Source organism: Nannospalax galili, unplaced genomic scaffold (assembly GCF_000622305.1).
Source record: "Nannospalax galili isolate Female #2095 unplaced genomic scaffold, S.galili_v1.0 scaffold1359, whole genome shotgun sequence".
NCBI lineage: Eukaryota > Metazoa > Chordata > Mammalia > Rodentia > Spalacidae > Nannospalax > Nannospalax galili.
Genome location: NW_008342089.1, coordinates 225,408 through 241,686, shown reverse-complemented (window position 1 = coordinate 241,686; position 16,279 = coordinate 225,408). Strand labels below are relative to the sequence as shown.

The 16,279-nt window shown below is 47.3% G+C and overlaps 1 protein-coding gene across 1 annotated transcript in view; it reads left to right on the top strand.

Moving 5' to 3' along the window:
• The window catches only part of Ggt5 (gamma-glutamyltransferase 5), a 30,670-nt gene extending 14,766 nt beyond the window's left edge, over positions 1 to 15,904 (top strand). Inside the window, exons 2-12 of the mRNA XM_008837878.2 lie at positions 3,065 to 3,195; positions 3,414 to 3,509; positions 3,995 to 4,190; positions 4,676 to 4,833; positions 5,290 to 5,436; positions 7,725 to 7,861; positions 8,199 to 8,389; positions 8,803 to 8,909; positions 9,092 to 9,210; positions 9,329 to 9,439; positions 14,275 to 15,904. Of these exons, the coding sequence (XP_008836100.1) occupies positions 3,065 to 3,195; positions 3,414 to 3,509; positions 3,995 to 4,190; positions 4,676 to 4,833; positions 5,290 to 5,436; positions 7,725 to 7,861; positions 8,199 to 8,389; positions 8,803 to 8,909; positions 9,092 to 9,210; positions 9,329 to 9,439; positions 14,275 to 14,421 (1,540 nt within the window). The 3' untranslated portion in view covers positions 14,422 to 15,904. The remainder of the gene's footprint in view (positions 1 to 3,064; positions 3,196 to 3,413; positions 3,510 to 3,994; positions 4,191 to 4,675; positions 4,834 to 5,289; positions 5,437 to 7,724; positions 7,862 to 8,198; positions 8,390 to 8,802; positions 8,910 to 9,091; positions 9,211 to 9,328; positions 9,440 to 14,274) is intronic.
• The last annotated feature ends 375 nt before the right edge of the window (positions 15,905 to 16,279 follow it).

The following is a 16,279-nucleotide window of genomic DNA, read 5'->3' as shown; positions in this document are numbered from 1 at the left end:
TGTTTATGTCTAACCTGCCATTAGCATTGAGTTTCTAATTCCAGCTTTTCATAGTTGCCAGAACACTGATAAAATTCTTATTTAAAAAATAAATTTATTTATTTATTTTGTTGTGTGTATGTGTTTGAGTGTGGACATGTGCAGGCCACTGCCATATGTGGAGGTCAGAGGACAGCTTTCAGGGTTGGTTCTCATCTTCTACCCTGTTTCTGAGGAAGGGTCTCTTATTTTTACCACTCTGCCTGCTCCAGGCTAGATGGCTCGGGAGCTTCCTGGTGATTCTCCTCCTATCTCACTGTAGGAATGCTCAGATTCCACATCCACCCAACCATATCTACTCTTTTGCATGAGGTCCAGGGATTGAATTCAGATCATTGGGCTTTTACTCACTGACCCATCCTGCAGATCCGAATTTTTTTTAAAGACAGGAACCCACTATGTATCCCTGGATGACCTGGAACTCACTTTGAAGACCAGGATGACCTTGAACTCACAGAGATCTGCCTGCTTCTGCCTGTTGAGTGCCAGTATTAAAGGTATGCACCACAACTGGCCTCAACCTGAAATTCTTAATTTTTTCTTTTACATCTGAAATGCAGTTATTTGGAATTTTGTTCCTGGGCCTGGTGGTTCACACCTATAATCCTGGCACTTAGGAGGCCAAGGCAGGAGAATCATGAGTTTGAGGCCAGTTTGGGCTATATAGTAAGATCCTTTCTAAACAAAATGAAAGAATACAATAAAACGGTCCTGGGGTCTTTTAAGAAAACTGTCTGTACGTTACTGAGTTTTCCTCCTTCTGTTATACTTCCTTGCTATCTTGGTTATTTTTCATCAAGAATTGGAGGGCATACATAACAATTATCCAAAATAATTTTGGGACTGGACATCATGGCTCACGCCTGTAATCACGGCACTCAGACAGCTGAAGCAAGAGGATCATCACAAATTTGAGGGAGGCCAGCCTGGACCCTGTCTAAACAACAACAACAACAACAACAACACCCATCAAAACCAAAACCCAAAATAGTAATCAAATAAATAATAAATTAATAAAAAATAATTTTTGCAAATAATTTAAGGCCTTAGAGTTCTAAAATTCTGAGATCTTCATTCAAATTGAGTAACTAGATGATTGCAGATATTTGCAGCTGGGCTCCAGTGCTATGAGGCCTGGTATAATTCTGGCTATTGCATCTAGAATGAGGACCCATCTTGGAGCATGGGGCACGTGAACCATGCCTTTCCCTAGCCATCTAAGGGACGGTTCTGCCTCTCAGCCATCCATATGAGATCAGCAATCTTCCTGAAGGAAAAGTAGTTCTGAACGCAACTAGCAGATGTTTCTTATTTGCCTGGCTTTTCTAGTTTTCTGTGGGAGGTTTGGTCTAAATTGTTTAGTAATGGTATAGCCGTGGCCATTTACTAGGTCATTTCTTTGGAATGTCCAAGTAACTAGGCAGAGGAGGTGGGCAGGTATGCCACTACAAGAATCCAGATAAGAGTAACTGGCAGTACGGACCAGGATGGTGGGTGTGGAATACCTCCCATGTGACTCACTGGTAGAATGGATAAAGATGTGGAAGAGACTGACCAGCAAGGATGGCTCCAAGGTTTAGGGACTAAAATGACAAATCCTTATGGCATTTTCTAAGACTTTGAACACAAAAACACGAATCTGATGGGGTACAGATGTGGTACAGATGGGATGGAAATAAAAAGTGCAATTTAGGTCGTGGTCAGTGTACAGTGCTTCTTAGACACCCAGGCGGGGAGGGTGGAGAGGGTTGTATCTTGTAGATGGCTGCATGTAAGTGTCTTCGGTTTAGGGAAGAGGCCTTCTTTAGAAATAAAATTGCAAAGCCACAAGTACACAGTCTATATATCTTGCCGTGAACCTGGATGGGCTCAACCATGGACCAGGGATCCAACATTAGGGAATCAGGAAGATGAAAGAAAAGCCTGAGGTGAAGGTGGAGGAAGCAGTTGACAGAGTTGCAGTCAGCAGGCACGATGCAGCTCTGAGGCCTTGTCTCTAATGGGACCTTGTCTCTAATGGGAATTTAGTGTTGTTCCTTCACCTGCAGTGTTTCACCTGACGTTGTTGATGGTGCTTTGTTCTTGTTAAGAATGTGCACTTATGCCTGAATGTAGTAGTCTTGTATTGTTTGTGCTTCTTGCTTTCGAGTCTCTTTCTCATTCCAAAATTACATATGTGCATGGGGTTCCCATATATACTGATGTTTGGGCTGCAACTGGGATACAGGGCTCAAGAACTGGGATGAGGTGGAGGCCAGGATGGACTGGTTGGATCACAGGCAACTGAGTTAAGGGAAGGTGCTGGGGTCTGAGGCTCCATGAAGGGGAGGAGGAGACCTAGCTCCATTCCTTCTGTGCCTCTACAGTGCCTCATTGGTAACTGGAAATGAAGTACTAGGTTCTTGAGGTACTGGGGAGGGTCCTTGGGTGTGCAGGAAGGGCCAGCCCTTGGTGAGATGTGCAGGGCTGTTTCTAACACAGCAGCCACTGTAGCACAGGCCAGTCTCCTCAACACTTTGGAGTTGAAGGGCCTGCCTCTTGGGCAGATGAGGAGCCTGAAGCCCAAGAGCACTGTCATAGACTTGGGGCCCCAGAAAAAGATGTGGGACTCCTCAGTCCAAGCCTGCACCTTGGTGGCAGGATCCTGGGGTTACTTACCGAAGGCCAGCCTGGATAGTGGAGTCTCAGAGTGGATGCCATGGGATGGCCTGGGTCTGATTCTGCTTGCTGCATGAGCCAGTGCTGCTGGGCGCCCCTAAGGATGCAGCAGAATCACTTTGTAAACTGAGAAACACTTTATATAAGGCACAGGGACATGCACATGGCACCACACTTTGCCATCTGTTGGGTGTAATGGACTACTGAGTAGCTGGATTTGAGGGTGCAGCTCAGTGTGTTCTCTCCCCTAGTGCCAACAGATGGACCATCAATTTGTCACTATTCCCCAGTGAGTGCTGGCCAAATGAACCCCAGAAGAGAGGAGAGTAGGAAAGTCAGGCCCCTGATTCTACATCATGTCCCCTAGAGCCATCCTCCAGAAGCAGGGCTCGCCTGTGGATGCTGCCATCGCAGCCCTGGTCTGCACTGGTGTCGTTAACCCTCAGAGCATGGGCCTGGGAGGAGGGGTCATCTTTACCGTCTACAACGCAACAACAGGTGGGCCCCGTGTGATAGCCCTATCTTCAGTCACTGGACACTCCCTCAGGATTCTTTTCCCTGCTCCTTCCTGGTTACTCTTGGGACTCCTTGCCTGGCCCCCTTTGCTTCTGCCCCCAAAGCCCTGGTGGTAGGTCCTATCCCAAGGGTTAATCACAGAGATGGAAACTGAGGCCTAGAATAGGTTGGGGCTGTTGCTTACTTTCCCCCAACTCCAGGGAAGGTGGAAGTCATTAATGCTCGGGAGACAGTGCCAGCCAGCCATGTCCGGGGCCTGCTGGACCAGTGTGAAAAGGCCCTGCCACTGGGCACAGGTAAGGTCTTAGAAGGAATTCTCTGCTCCACTCAACCTCTCCAGCCACAGGGCTGTCCAGAACACCCAGATGGGCACTGTACCTCCTAAACAAGTTGTGACATCCTGGGATTGGGAATAGCAGCTGGGTATGGGGAGAATGTGGAGCCCCTAACCTGCTGGGGTTTATGAGTTCTTCCTGGGAGCGTCTCTCTCTCTGAGTATGGGGGTAGTTATCCAAGAAGCGGGCCAGGCTGGCAGAGCTTAGCAGAGATGTGTTGGTACGACAGGGATGTGGGGACAGGTTATCTGAGTTCAGAGTGGGCTGAGGAGGGTGGCCTAAGCCTGGTTCTGCCTGTTGCAATGAACCAGTGCCCGTTGGTGGGCTTTCTATGTGGACATTGTACAAAAGGCAGTGGGGAGCCACAGGAGGTCTGTGTAGGGAGAGACATGGGCTCCAGAAGCTGGGAGGCCAAATGGGGCTGAAAGCAGGTGCATGTCGCACAGGGGCCCAGTGGATCGGGGTTCCTGGGGAGCTCCGTGGCTATGCCATGGCCCACCGCCGCCACGGACGCCTGCCCTGGGCACAGCTTTTCCAGCCCACCATCACCCTGCTCCGAGAGGGCTTCCGTGTGCCTTTCATCCTCAGCCAGTTTCTCAACAACAGCTTCCTGAGGCCCTCCTTGTACGCATCAACCCTGAGGTAAGAACCACAGGCTAGTCCTCAAGGCCACATCTGACCTGAGTCTAGCCACAGTCCAGCTCTACTTCAGCCTTTCCTTAGTATGGAGAGTTAACCCTAAGATGCCAAAGCCATAGCTTTTCTGCCTCATGTCAGAACCCCAGCTTGGGCTAGGGGCTTGCTTCCTTCTCCTCCTCTTCAGGGTGGTAGGGATTCTGCCTTTGGCTACTGTCTTGCCTGCCCTGCTGGCTCACTGACAGATCCTGTCAGTGGGTAGAGAGATAGCCCCGGTAGACACAGACCTCTCTGGACAGATTCCAGGGCTAAGAGTGAGGTGGGTGGCGTCAGCTACACTTGCCTTTAGAGAGCCAGTCACCAAAGGGTTTGGTGCTGGGGCCAGGGCTGTTCCCCCAGAAGAGTCTCGAGGATACCTCCAGAGCTCAGCAGGAATCTGGTTCTCTGGGATCTGGCACCAACCTGAGGTTGCTCTCTCCCTCTCCCACCAGGCAGCTTTTCTTTAAAGGGACAGAAACTCTGAGACCTCAAGATCCATTGCCATGGCCTGCACTGGCCAACACCCTGGAAACTGTGGCCACTGAGGGCGCAGAGGCATTCTACACAGGGAGGCTGGGCCACATGCTGGTGGAGGACATTGCCAAGGAAGGTTAGACACATTGGCACACTAATACCTATCCAGCCAGAGAAAGTGCCAAGTTCTGAGGACTGGGGAAAGAGGGCAGGCCTTTCTCCAGGCTCTTCTGAACTGACTGCTGGCTGCTCCGGGGACTCAGATAGGACAGAAGCCCACTCAACCCAGCCTAGCCACTGTCAGGCTTGGGGCCTTTGTGGTCAAGAACCTCGAGGAGCAGAGCTTTTGAAAGTCAGCCAGTGAAGAGGCTACAGCAGGCCTGGGTGACTGAGTCCAGCACTTTCCTCTTCCTCCCTCTCACTCGCCTTCCTCTGATCTGTCTACCTACCCCATGTCACTGCCCACAGACCCACCATCACCTCTTTAACTGCATAGCTAGCAGGCAAGAGGAACCCCTGAGACCAGTAACAGCCCTTCTTTACCTCTTTGGCAATCCCCATCTGTACTCAGAGCTCTCACCTCTTATCCCAGGGAGCCAGCTGACTGTTGAGGACCTGGCTGCCTTCCAGCCTGAGGTGGTGGACCCTCTGGAGATGCCACTGGGAAACTACACCCTGTACTCACCACCGCCACCAGCAGGGGGTGCCATTCTTAGCTTCATTCTCAACGTGCTGAGAGGTAAGACCTTCCCAGGCTTTCTCACTGCCCTCCAGCACTGCCCTACCGAGAACCGAGCTCCCAGCTAGTCCATGACTTTAGGTAGTACGTTAGCTTTCCATCATTATAACAAAATGTCTAACATGGCTACTTATCAAGAAAAGTTTTAAGACTGGATGTATAGCTGAGTGGTAAAGTGCCCTCATGAGGCCTTGGATTTGAGCCACAGTGCTGCTAAATAAATAAATAAATAAATAAATAGAAAAAAAAACCCAAATTTAATCACTAAGAAGATTTACTTAGTTCAGTTTAGAGGTTCGAGGATACAGTACCTTCTGAGGTTCGGCACTGATGAGGGACTCCATGGTAGAGGGCAGATGGCAGACAGCAATGGGAGGAGTGTGTTACTTCTCAAGCCAGGAAGCAGAAAGCTGGTCAGCCAACCTTGGTTCCTAATATAATAGGCCTCTTGTGAGAACTACCAAAGAGTCACATGTGAACCACCTTCCATCAGCACACCCCCAGTGACCTAAAGACCTCTTATTAGGTCTCACCCTTTAAAGGTTCAGCCACTCCTAATACTGACACCCTGGGGCTCAAGGCTACAATCACAGTGGACCCTTGGAAACACCCAAGGAATATTTTGACCATAGCATATACTATTGTCTTTTCCTGTATAAACTAGGTTAAGAGATGTATGACACCAAGACTGTCCAGGACTGTGGATGGTGGCCTGGCTGGAACATTTTAGAGTTGTCCTTTGTCTCAGGAATTGGCCCATATCTGGTTTTGCTGAAGGAACTGGCATCCTTTCCCTTAGTACATGACCTGGTCCCTGGGCGCAGGAGCAGACGGCTCTGCAAGTTGTGAGCTGCCTGTCAAGGTGTCTGCAGTCAGGGCTGAGGCACAGCCTACCGGGACTGCCCAAGGCCTCAATCTTCTAGAAGGGAGAAGTCCCCAATGAAGCTCTCCACAGGACACATTCCTTCTGGAGACTCTCGGAGAAAGCCTTTCCTTGCTTCTTCCAGCTTCTGGGGGCTGCTGGCTTCCCTTGCCTCTGGCTGCATCAGTCCAGAATCTGACTATCAGTACAGATAATATTAAACCTTACACATACTATATTCTTTCCCAGGTCTGAACCTGTGATAAAGTTTAATCTATAAATTAAGAACCATAAGACAGCAACCTTTTCAGCTAAAGGAAGCACTTCGTGGCTTCACTTTGGCATATTCAAATCACCAGCACCAGCACTTGTGTTGGTAGCTTTCCACTACTGTAACACATACTGGGGATAAAAACCAGCTTATGAAGAGAAAGAGTCTATTTGTCTCACGGTTTTGGAGGTGTCAGTCTGCGATTGTTTGGCTCCATTGCTTCTGGCCTGTGGTGAAGACAGCTATCCTGGCAGGATGTGGTAGAGGAAGCTCCTCATCTGAAGGCTACTGGGAAGTAAAAGAAAGGGAAGAGCCTGATATCCCACATGCCCCATTCAGCCACATGCTTCCAATCACCCAAACCATCCCACCAGGCCCCACTCTTAAAGTTTCCACCTCCCCAGTAGTGCCAAACTGAGAGTCAAGATACACGACCTTCGGGCGCCATTCCAGATGGAAACCATAGCAGTACTCTTTGGCTTCACAGTCACTATTAAGTAAAATGGATGTTACCTTAATGCAAATACTCCAATATGGTGACAGTTGATCCAATCATTTTGATGATTAATAAAGGCTCAGTGGTAGAGGGCATGTCTAGCACATGCAAGGCCCTGAGCACTATTCCCAGTGCTACAAAAACAAATGAGATGACTAGCAAGTGATGAATGAGCAGGCAGCATATACAGTGTGGATACATTAAACAGTGGGACGATTCACATCCTTGCTGTGATGGAGTAAATGGCATGAGATATAATTGTGCTATTCAGAATGACATATACTTAAAACTTATAAATTGTTTATTCTGGAAATTTCCATTTAATATTGTCATACTATAATTGACTGCAGGTAATTGAAACTGTGGAAAGTCAGACCACAAGTAAGAGGGGACTTTTATGTTAGCCTCTCCTTCCCTTTGTGTCTGACTTATAAAGATACATGTGATCACATTTAAGGTCCATCTACATTATCCAGGGCAATTGCCGCCTCTCAAAATCCTTAACATATTTTGCCATATAAAGTAATATTCATTCTTGCGTTCTATAAAACAATATGCATGGATTCTGCGTAAAAGGAAATGAATAAATCTTTCGGAGGGGGGCAAATATCCACTCCACTACACAGGGTGACTCCCTCCATACTCTACTACTTCCCCAGGGTTCAATTTCTCTGTGGAGATGGTGGCCCAGCCTGAAGGGAAAGTGAACATGTACCACCACCTCGTAGAGACACTCAAGTTTGCACTAGGGCAGAGGTGGCGGCTGTGGGACCCTCGCAGTCACCCGGGGACCCAGGTAAGACTCCTTGGGGCTGAAGGGAGACCTCTTCCTCCCTGCCCCCAGAACACAGCATAGAGGGAAGGTCTGGCCTGGCATGGGAAAGTTGGAGGAATTTCTTTGTAGTTCTAGGAGGGATAGCCTGGCAGTGGTCCCAGGGACTAGAAGCGACTCTGAATTGGCAGGTATAGGGGCCAGGATCTGCACATAGCCTGGGCCTAAGAAGCCTTTCTGGGATAGACTAGAGAGAAGGTCCCCCAAGGGAGATGAGCTCATCCTATCCTCTGCTCTGAGGACCCCACCTGAGAAGGGAACTCATCCCTTCACTAACCTGCCACTTGCCTGTTCATTCCAGAACACCTCCCAGGACCTACTGGGGGACGCTCTGGCTCAGCATATCCGCCAGCAGATTGATGGTCGTGGTGACCACCAGCTCAACCACTACAATCTAGCTGGTGTCTGGGGCAACAGAATGGGCACCTCCCACGTGTCTGTGCTGGGTGAGGATGGCAGTGCTGTAGCAGCCACCAGCACCATCAACACACCGTGCGTGAGACCAGGGAAAGGGCGGATGGACTGACCCCTCTCTTTGCTTCTGAGACTTAAGTCCCCTCTGCCCCAAATTGGTTTATACCCACAGCCTCCCGTTGCTTGACCCTAAGCAGGCAGAATCTTACTTTTGCTTTTCCTTTCCCCTTGTTTGTTAAAAAGGATCTAGCACCAGGGACATCCTTGCAGAGAAAAAGCTGCTGCTGAGTGGCCCCAATCCAAGTCTTGCCTGGGATAGGTCTTACTTTAAAAGGTGTCCTGATAGGGGCTGAAGGGGATATTTGAGGGTCCTTTGTGGTGCTGAGCTCCAGCATGCTGGCGGACAGCTATAACAGGATCTTGCAAGGTTGGACCCCTGTGTTGATGGGAGCCAAGCCCCCAAGCCCACACTCTACCTTCCATATCTGCAGGTTTGGAGCAATGGTGTACTCACCACAAACAGGCATCCTCCTTAATAATGAACTACTGGACTTATGCTGGAGACACACAGCGGGCTCCACTGTTACACCCCCACCTGGTGAGAGAAAGGCCTCTGGCCCAGCTTCTATAGCACCCCCTGAGGGGAGGAGGGATGGTGGGCAGTCAGGTGCCACCCCTGAGTGGATCACCCCCATCACTGAGCTACTGTTGGCTTAGCAGTGAATGAAAGCGGGGTGTGTGGTACTCTTAGAGGCTGTGGATGATACTTGTTGCCCTCAGTTCCAGGAGAGCGGCCACCATCATCCATGGTACCCTCCATCATGATCAACAAAGCTCAGGGATCAAAGCTGGTGATTGGTGGGGCTGGGGGGGAACTCATCATCTCTGCTGTGGTCCAGGTGAGTGGGAGTTCCTGGCTAGAATGTTCCCTCTCTGGGAAACTCAGGGGTGGAGGTGGGAGTGTTGGGGTGGAATAGTCAGTACCCCCCCTTCCCTGTGTCCTTTTCTTTCTTCCAGACTATCATGAATAAGCTGTGGCTTGGCTTTAACCTGACAGAGGCCATTGCAGCCCCCATCCTACATGTCAATAGCAAGGGCCATGTGGAGTATGAGCCCAAGTTCAGCCAGGTGAGGCTGAGGTCTCAATCTACACCACCTTCACTCAGCTCCATGCTGTGCAATGTGGCCTGGGAGGATCTCAGTTGTTATATGTCCCAGGCAGGCACACTTCATCTCCAGAGGCTATGAGGAACGGACAAGCTCAGTGGGGACTGTATGAGGTCTGTCCCATGGCCATCAAGTCAGAGAGTTCGGTGTTGTCTGAATTTCTCCCAGGCTGAAGACTTTAAATGTTTTGTTGTTTGTGTTTGTTTGTTTGTTTGTTTGTTTTGAGACAGGATTTCCCTGGCCTGGAACTCACTATGTAGACCAGACCTCCAGTTCAGAGACCTGCCTGCCTCTCACCTCCCGAGTGCTGGGATTAAAGGCATGCACTACCATGCCTGGCTCAAGTTGAGGACTTTAAAACCTTGGTCTTTTTTTTCCATTTCCAGGAAGTTAGCTTTTCTGGCTGTGGCCAGTCAGATTCTCTTTTGCAATGATTTGTTTTCTTGTGTAGTTTAAAACTCATATTTAAGAGTTTATTCATGAAAGAGATCATTTTTTTCCTGTGGATTTTTGTTCTGGAGCATTGAAGACTGTTGTTAGTTCTTCCAAACATTGTGGTTCCCCTACTAAACCTCGGGTGTAGGGCCAGGGGCTGAATTCTCTTGACTGGTGCCTTCCTCCCCAGGGAGATGGTTAGCTTTCTTGGAGTTTCTGAGGCTAAGGAATGCCCTTTGCTAGAGCCCATTTAAAGACTAGCAGATTTGGGGCTAGAGAGATGGATCAGAGTGTTTGCTCCTCTTCCAGAGGACCTGAGTTCTGCTCCCAGCACCCATGTCTGGAGGCCCAAACCACCTGTAATGCCAGCTCCAGGGAATCTGACACCCTCTTCTGGCCTCCATAGGTACCTGCGCGCACGTGTGTGCGTGCGTGCGTACGTGTGTGTGTGTGTGTGTGTGTGTGTGTGTGTGTGTAGAAATACAATAAATATATCATAAATTTTTTAAAAACAAGTTAGGCAGCTTTTTGAGGCCACAAATTTGATGCCCTGGATCATTTCAACTAGCTATGGTTCTCAAAGCTGCATCTCTCGATCCCACAGTCACTTTTTTAAGGCCGTGTGGAATTCTAAAGATCATACACTGGGGAGCCTTTAAGGAAAAGGGGCATATTCAGATGGTCCTTGACTCAAAATAGTTGGACTTAAGGAATTTTCTATTTTCCAATGGCACAAAAGCCATATAGGCAGGGCTGGGGATGTGGCTCAATGGTAGAGTGCATTCTTAGAATGCACAAAAACACCCAAGAAGGTTAGTTCCACCCGTCTGGTACTTTTAATTACTGTGTGTCATGAAGATAAATCTTGGGCAAAGACCCGTTGTTCTCAGATAAACCTTACCTAGACATATATTTCTTGATCTGCTATGTATAATTTGTCAGTAGGTTGTAGGAGTAATATGGTTCCCTCTGGTTTTCAAAACTAGCTAGGCATTGTTTATCTCTTGCACTGTCTCACCCCTCCATCATAGTTTTCCCACTTAAGGTGTCCCCATTTTCCCCCTTTCTCCCTTACTAATAACCTAATAAACCTAAAAATTTACAGCCAATTTGGAAGGAGATGCATCTTAGCTCTGGAAATAGTTATTGAATATGTCAAAGCTGCTGTAATGAAATGCTTCTTCTGATTGTGTGGTTATTAAATAAATAATTTAAAAAACAAACAAAAAACAAACAAAAAACCCCAAATTATTTCAATTCCTTACATTTCTTTATATATTTTTTATACAATAAGGGTCTTATGCCCCCAAAAATTTAACAATATTTAATATTTAATTTCAAATATGAATCTTTACTACTAGCAATTACTTGGACATTCAACTAGAAAAAGTGTTAAGAAACTTTGATATTTGAGCAATTTAATAAATTTTGAATCAACAAAGTTTGTATATGTCACATAATTTATAACTCATATCACTTAAAGCTACGTAGTATAATAAAAAGTATATTTTTGCCTTAAAAAAAAGAATGCACAAAAAAAAGAGAAAGAATGCCATACATGCCTATAATCCCAGCACTTGGGTCCCAGGCAAAGGCAGACAGATCTCTGTGAGTTCAAGGCCAGCCTGGTCTGCATAGCGAGTTCTAGGCTAGCTGGGGCTACGGGGAGACCTTGTCTCAAAAAGACCAAAAATAAATTAAATAAATAATAAATAAATAAATAAATAAAATATTAAAAAGCCATATGCATTCAGTAATTCAGTATGAGATTTTTGCCTGCATGTATGTAAGTGCACCCATGTCATACAATGCCTGTGGGACCAGAAGAGGGTATCAGATCCCTTGGAACTGGAATTACTGACAGTTGTTAGCTACCATGTAGGTTCTGGAAACCAAACTCGGATTCTCTGCAAGAACAATCAGTGCTCTTAACTGCTGAGCCAACACCCAGCCACAAAACCATACTTTGATGTATATTGTATATTAATGGTGATTATTCATACAATGATTCTAGTTGGGCTTTTTTGGTTGTGGTTGTTGTTGTTTCGGGCTTTTTTGCTTGGAGTTTTGTTTTTTGTTTTTTGAGATAGGTTTCACTATGTAGTCCTGGCTGGCCTGGGACTTGCTATGTAGACCAGGCTGGCCTCAAATTCACAAAGATCCCCCTGCTTTGTCCTCCCAAGTGCTGAGATTAAAGGCATGCCATCATGCCTGGCTAATGATTCTATTTTTCACCAAGACAGTGCTCTATAAACTGCGTGTGGAACACTCAGCACTTATGATAATCTTTGACTTAGATGACTATGCCCAAGTGTAGGCTAAAGTAAATGCTCTGCACATTTAAGGCAGGCTGGGCTAAGCACTGATGTTAGCTAAGTTAGATACCTTCAATGCATTTTGACTTACAATATTTCCAAACTATGGTGGCTTATTGGAATGTTGCTCTACCATAAGCTGAGGAGCATCTGCAGTGCTGAGACTCTCCATGTTCAGGCCCTGACACTCAGGATTCAGCCCATTGGGAGCAAATTCTTGGCATTTTAGCATTTATGTAGGGCCCTCCTGTGACCTCAAGTGCTCTCTCAGATCACCAGGTCCAGGGAACTTAGGTCTGGAGGACGCAAAATCCAGGACACATTCTTTTAAGCCCTTACTCTTTGAGCTTTGTTCCTTGGCTCTTAACTAAAGATCTTTTTCTGAAAATATCCGTTCTCAAGCCTTGGCACTCTGAAGACTTTAGGCTCTGAGAATTCAACAGACAAGAGTCTGGAACTGGGATTAATGGAATCCAGTGCCCACACGTAGCCAAGATCCTCAGTTCCTTTGGGGAATTAGAGTGTTAGATCCAGGGTTTCCCATGGAGAAAAATCATAAACCCTAGGTTAGAGACCTTGAGTCTCCAAGGATCTTCACAGGCAAAGCTATGACGGAGATGAAGAGGCTCTTGGAATTTGGCCACCGAATTCTGAGAAATGGAGCCTCTGAGGATGGACGTTTAGCTTTGGCTTAGCACTGAGGAACTCGGGCTTTAATGCTAAGGCAATTGAGCAATTTGTACATTAGGCACAATAGATTTTAGAGCCCAAAGGAAGGGCTCCAGGTATCTCTTCCTACAAGTGGGTTAGGTCACATGGTGCTACCTGATGAGCTCAGGTAGGAGGCCCTGATCCTAAGGACTGCAGAGACATCTCCATACCCAGATATTTCTGGAATACTGAGCCCTGGTAGACAAAGTTCTTGCCCATTCATCTAAAATAGTATATGGAAACAAGGGGCTAAAGCAGCACAGGTCTTAGGATTTTTGTCCCTTTATAACCCGATAAACTGCATCATGCCCCAGAACAGGGTACTTAACATCTTAGAAACCAGCACTTCAGTGCTAGGGGCCTACCTTGGTTTCTGCCTCAAAGTTCACAGATTTAGTGCCGTAGACCCAAATGATGACTGATTAGGGCTCCCTATCTTGAGTGTCTCCCACTCTGGGACCACTAGTACCTTTAGGGTTCTAGTTCCCTTGGTTACATGCATTTATTTGTTTGTTTTTGAGACAGGAGTTTGCTTAGGCTGGCCTTAGACTTTCTATGTAACTTAGGCTGGACATAAATCCACAATCTCCTGCCTCTTTCTCCAGAGTATTGGAGTATAGCTATGCTCCACCACACCTGGCTTGATACGTGGATATTCTGAAAAAATGGGACCTGGAACTTTGGTTCCTTCCAGACAAATCTTCACAGGCCCTAAACTCACAACTTCAAGCCCCAAGGAGTTCAACTACTGCATTTCTGAGTGTCTGAGGTCTTAAATACTCATCTCTGTGTCACAGTTGTAGTCCTGTATGGTGTGTGACAGTATTCAAGTTGGTGGGCCTGATACCTAGTGTCCAGTACTTTGTCCTCCTCGATGTCCCACAGGGTCCCCAGACTCCTAGAAGGTTTTGCTTTCAAAAGACTCAAAACTGGGGGCTTCTCAGCCTAAGTCCTCTAAAGTTACCTTCTCCATGGAAGCCTCTAGATCCCCTCAGATTTGTCTTCAGAAGTCTTGGTGACGTGGACCCAGGAACAAAATGAACTTAGTTTTCAAGGGCTTTTTGTTCTGAGTGATCTCTTCCTTGCATAGTCTTGAAGTCTGCACTGTCCCCTTTAAGTCCCTCTGATATTTTCAGGCTGTAGACTTCATGTTCTGGGACCAGCACCCACCCAATCCACAGTCTTCCATTGCCTTGGGTCCTCAGACTCTCCTTTCCCCAGTCTTGCCTTCTTAGGTCTGTTTTCTCATTTCCAGTCCAGGCCACTCCCTTCTGGAAGGAAACTGAGTCCTTTCCCCCAACCCACTCCTGACAGAGATTCTTCTCTCTTCTCCAGGAAGTGCAGAAGGGGCTACAGGACCGAGGCCAGAAACAGACCCAGAGGTTCATTTTCCTGAACGTGGTCCAGGCTGTGTCCCAGGAGGGGCCCTGTGTGTACGCAGTGTCTGACTGGAGGAAGGCTGGAAAGGCTTCAGGATACTAAAACAGTCTGGCCTATGGCCAAGATCTGGCCCACTGTCTGTCATGCCCCTGCTGGAGGGAGCTGGGGGTTTAATATAGGACTTGGATCTCTTGCTGTGAGATCAACCTGGGACTTAAAAAAGACAGGGACCAGCTTGCCAGCTTGGGAGATGAATGACTGTAGGAATTGGGTGTTGGCTTGCCCCTGACCCCTTCCCCAGAACTCCTATGGCCCTGCCCACCCTCCTATGCTGTGTACCTGCCAGTCCAAGATTAAAGAGGAGAGCCACACTTATGGACCCATTCAGTGGAGTGGGTCAGGAGGCCCTCAGCACCCAGTGGGGGCACACACAACAAACTCCTGTGGTTCTTCATGATGCTATACCATGCAAATGGAGACCCATGGCTCAGAGATAGGCCAGACTTCATCTAAGGCACCCCTGGGCAGAGGCAAGCACCCCACCTGCCCCCACTTTGCTTCAGTCACAATGTCTTTGGGGGCTCAGCAGTTTGGCCACTTGGTGGGAAGGCAGGAGGGTGGCTTGTAGTATCTGCTCCTGACTTCTGTGAGGTCCTTCTCTACTCTAGGAAAAGGCTGGTTGAAGCAAAACCTGAGATCCCTTATTCTAGTCTTAACGCTCCATATTCTTGAGACCAGAACTTGGCAGTACCGGCATCTGAGATGAAATTCCTTGTTGCATAGAGCTGTTCCCACATTATATACCCTTGATGCAATAACAACCCCACCACACACACCCAGTTATGACAACTCAAACTGTCTCAGGACAGGGCCACATCATCCCTAGATGAGAACTGCTGTTCCAGATGGGTGGAAAACTGCCACGGACAGCTCAGCAGGCTGCCCTGTAGTCTCCCTGGAGGTCTCCCTAGAGGGGTCTAGGTGTATTCTATGACACTGACTCCTTAGAATATCAGGTAATTAATTCTATATCACCCCAAGTTTCTGCACGAGTTGCTTTAGTAAATACAGGTTGCTATGGCAACCTGAGTGACTTATGCATTTTAAATAAATTTATTATTTATAATTCTGGAGACTGGGAAATCTGAGATGAAGGTACTAGCAGATTTGGTGTTTGGTGAGGGCCTACTTCCTCACAGATAGTCCCTCCTATGGTGGAAGAGGTTAGGTAACACGCTAGGGTTTCTTATAAGACATTAGCATCATCCCTCAGTATCTACAGAAGATTGGTTCCAGCCCCTCTCCCCAAAGATACCAAGATGGATGCTCAGGTCACTTATATAAAATGGAGGAGCATCTGCATATAACCCACAACACATCCGCTCACACACTTTAAATCATCTCTAGGGCCAGCAAGTTGGCTCAGTGGGTGAAGTTTCTTGTCATGCGAACATGACAACCTGCGTTCAATTCCCAGGACTTATACTGGAAGAAGAAACCTGGCTCCCAGAAGTTGTCCTCTGACCTCCATGCCATGGTTCAGGCTCACCTTCCTAATCCCCCATCATAAAAATTGACACATTCTGCTGGGTGTGGTGGCACATGGCCTTTAGTCCCAGCACGTGGGAGGCAGAGGCAGGCAGATCTCTGTGAGTTCAAGGCCAGACTGGTCTATATAATGAGTTCCAGGCCAGCTGGGGCAACAAGGAGACCCTGTATCAAAAAAAAAAAAAAGTTGACACATTCGATTGCTTAGGAATAATAGTAAAAGCTTCATACATGTTCATTTTATTTACACTTTTTTCTGAAAACACAAAACAAACAAAAAAACCAACTTTTTTTTCCGGTACTGAATGTCAAACCCAGGGCCTCACACATGCCAGGCAAGTACTCTATTACTAAGCTATACCCTGGTATCTTTCTGAATATTTTTAGGCTTTGGCTGGTGGAATCCACAGTT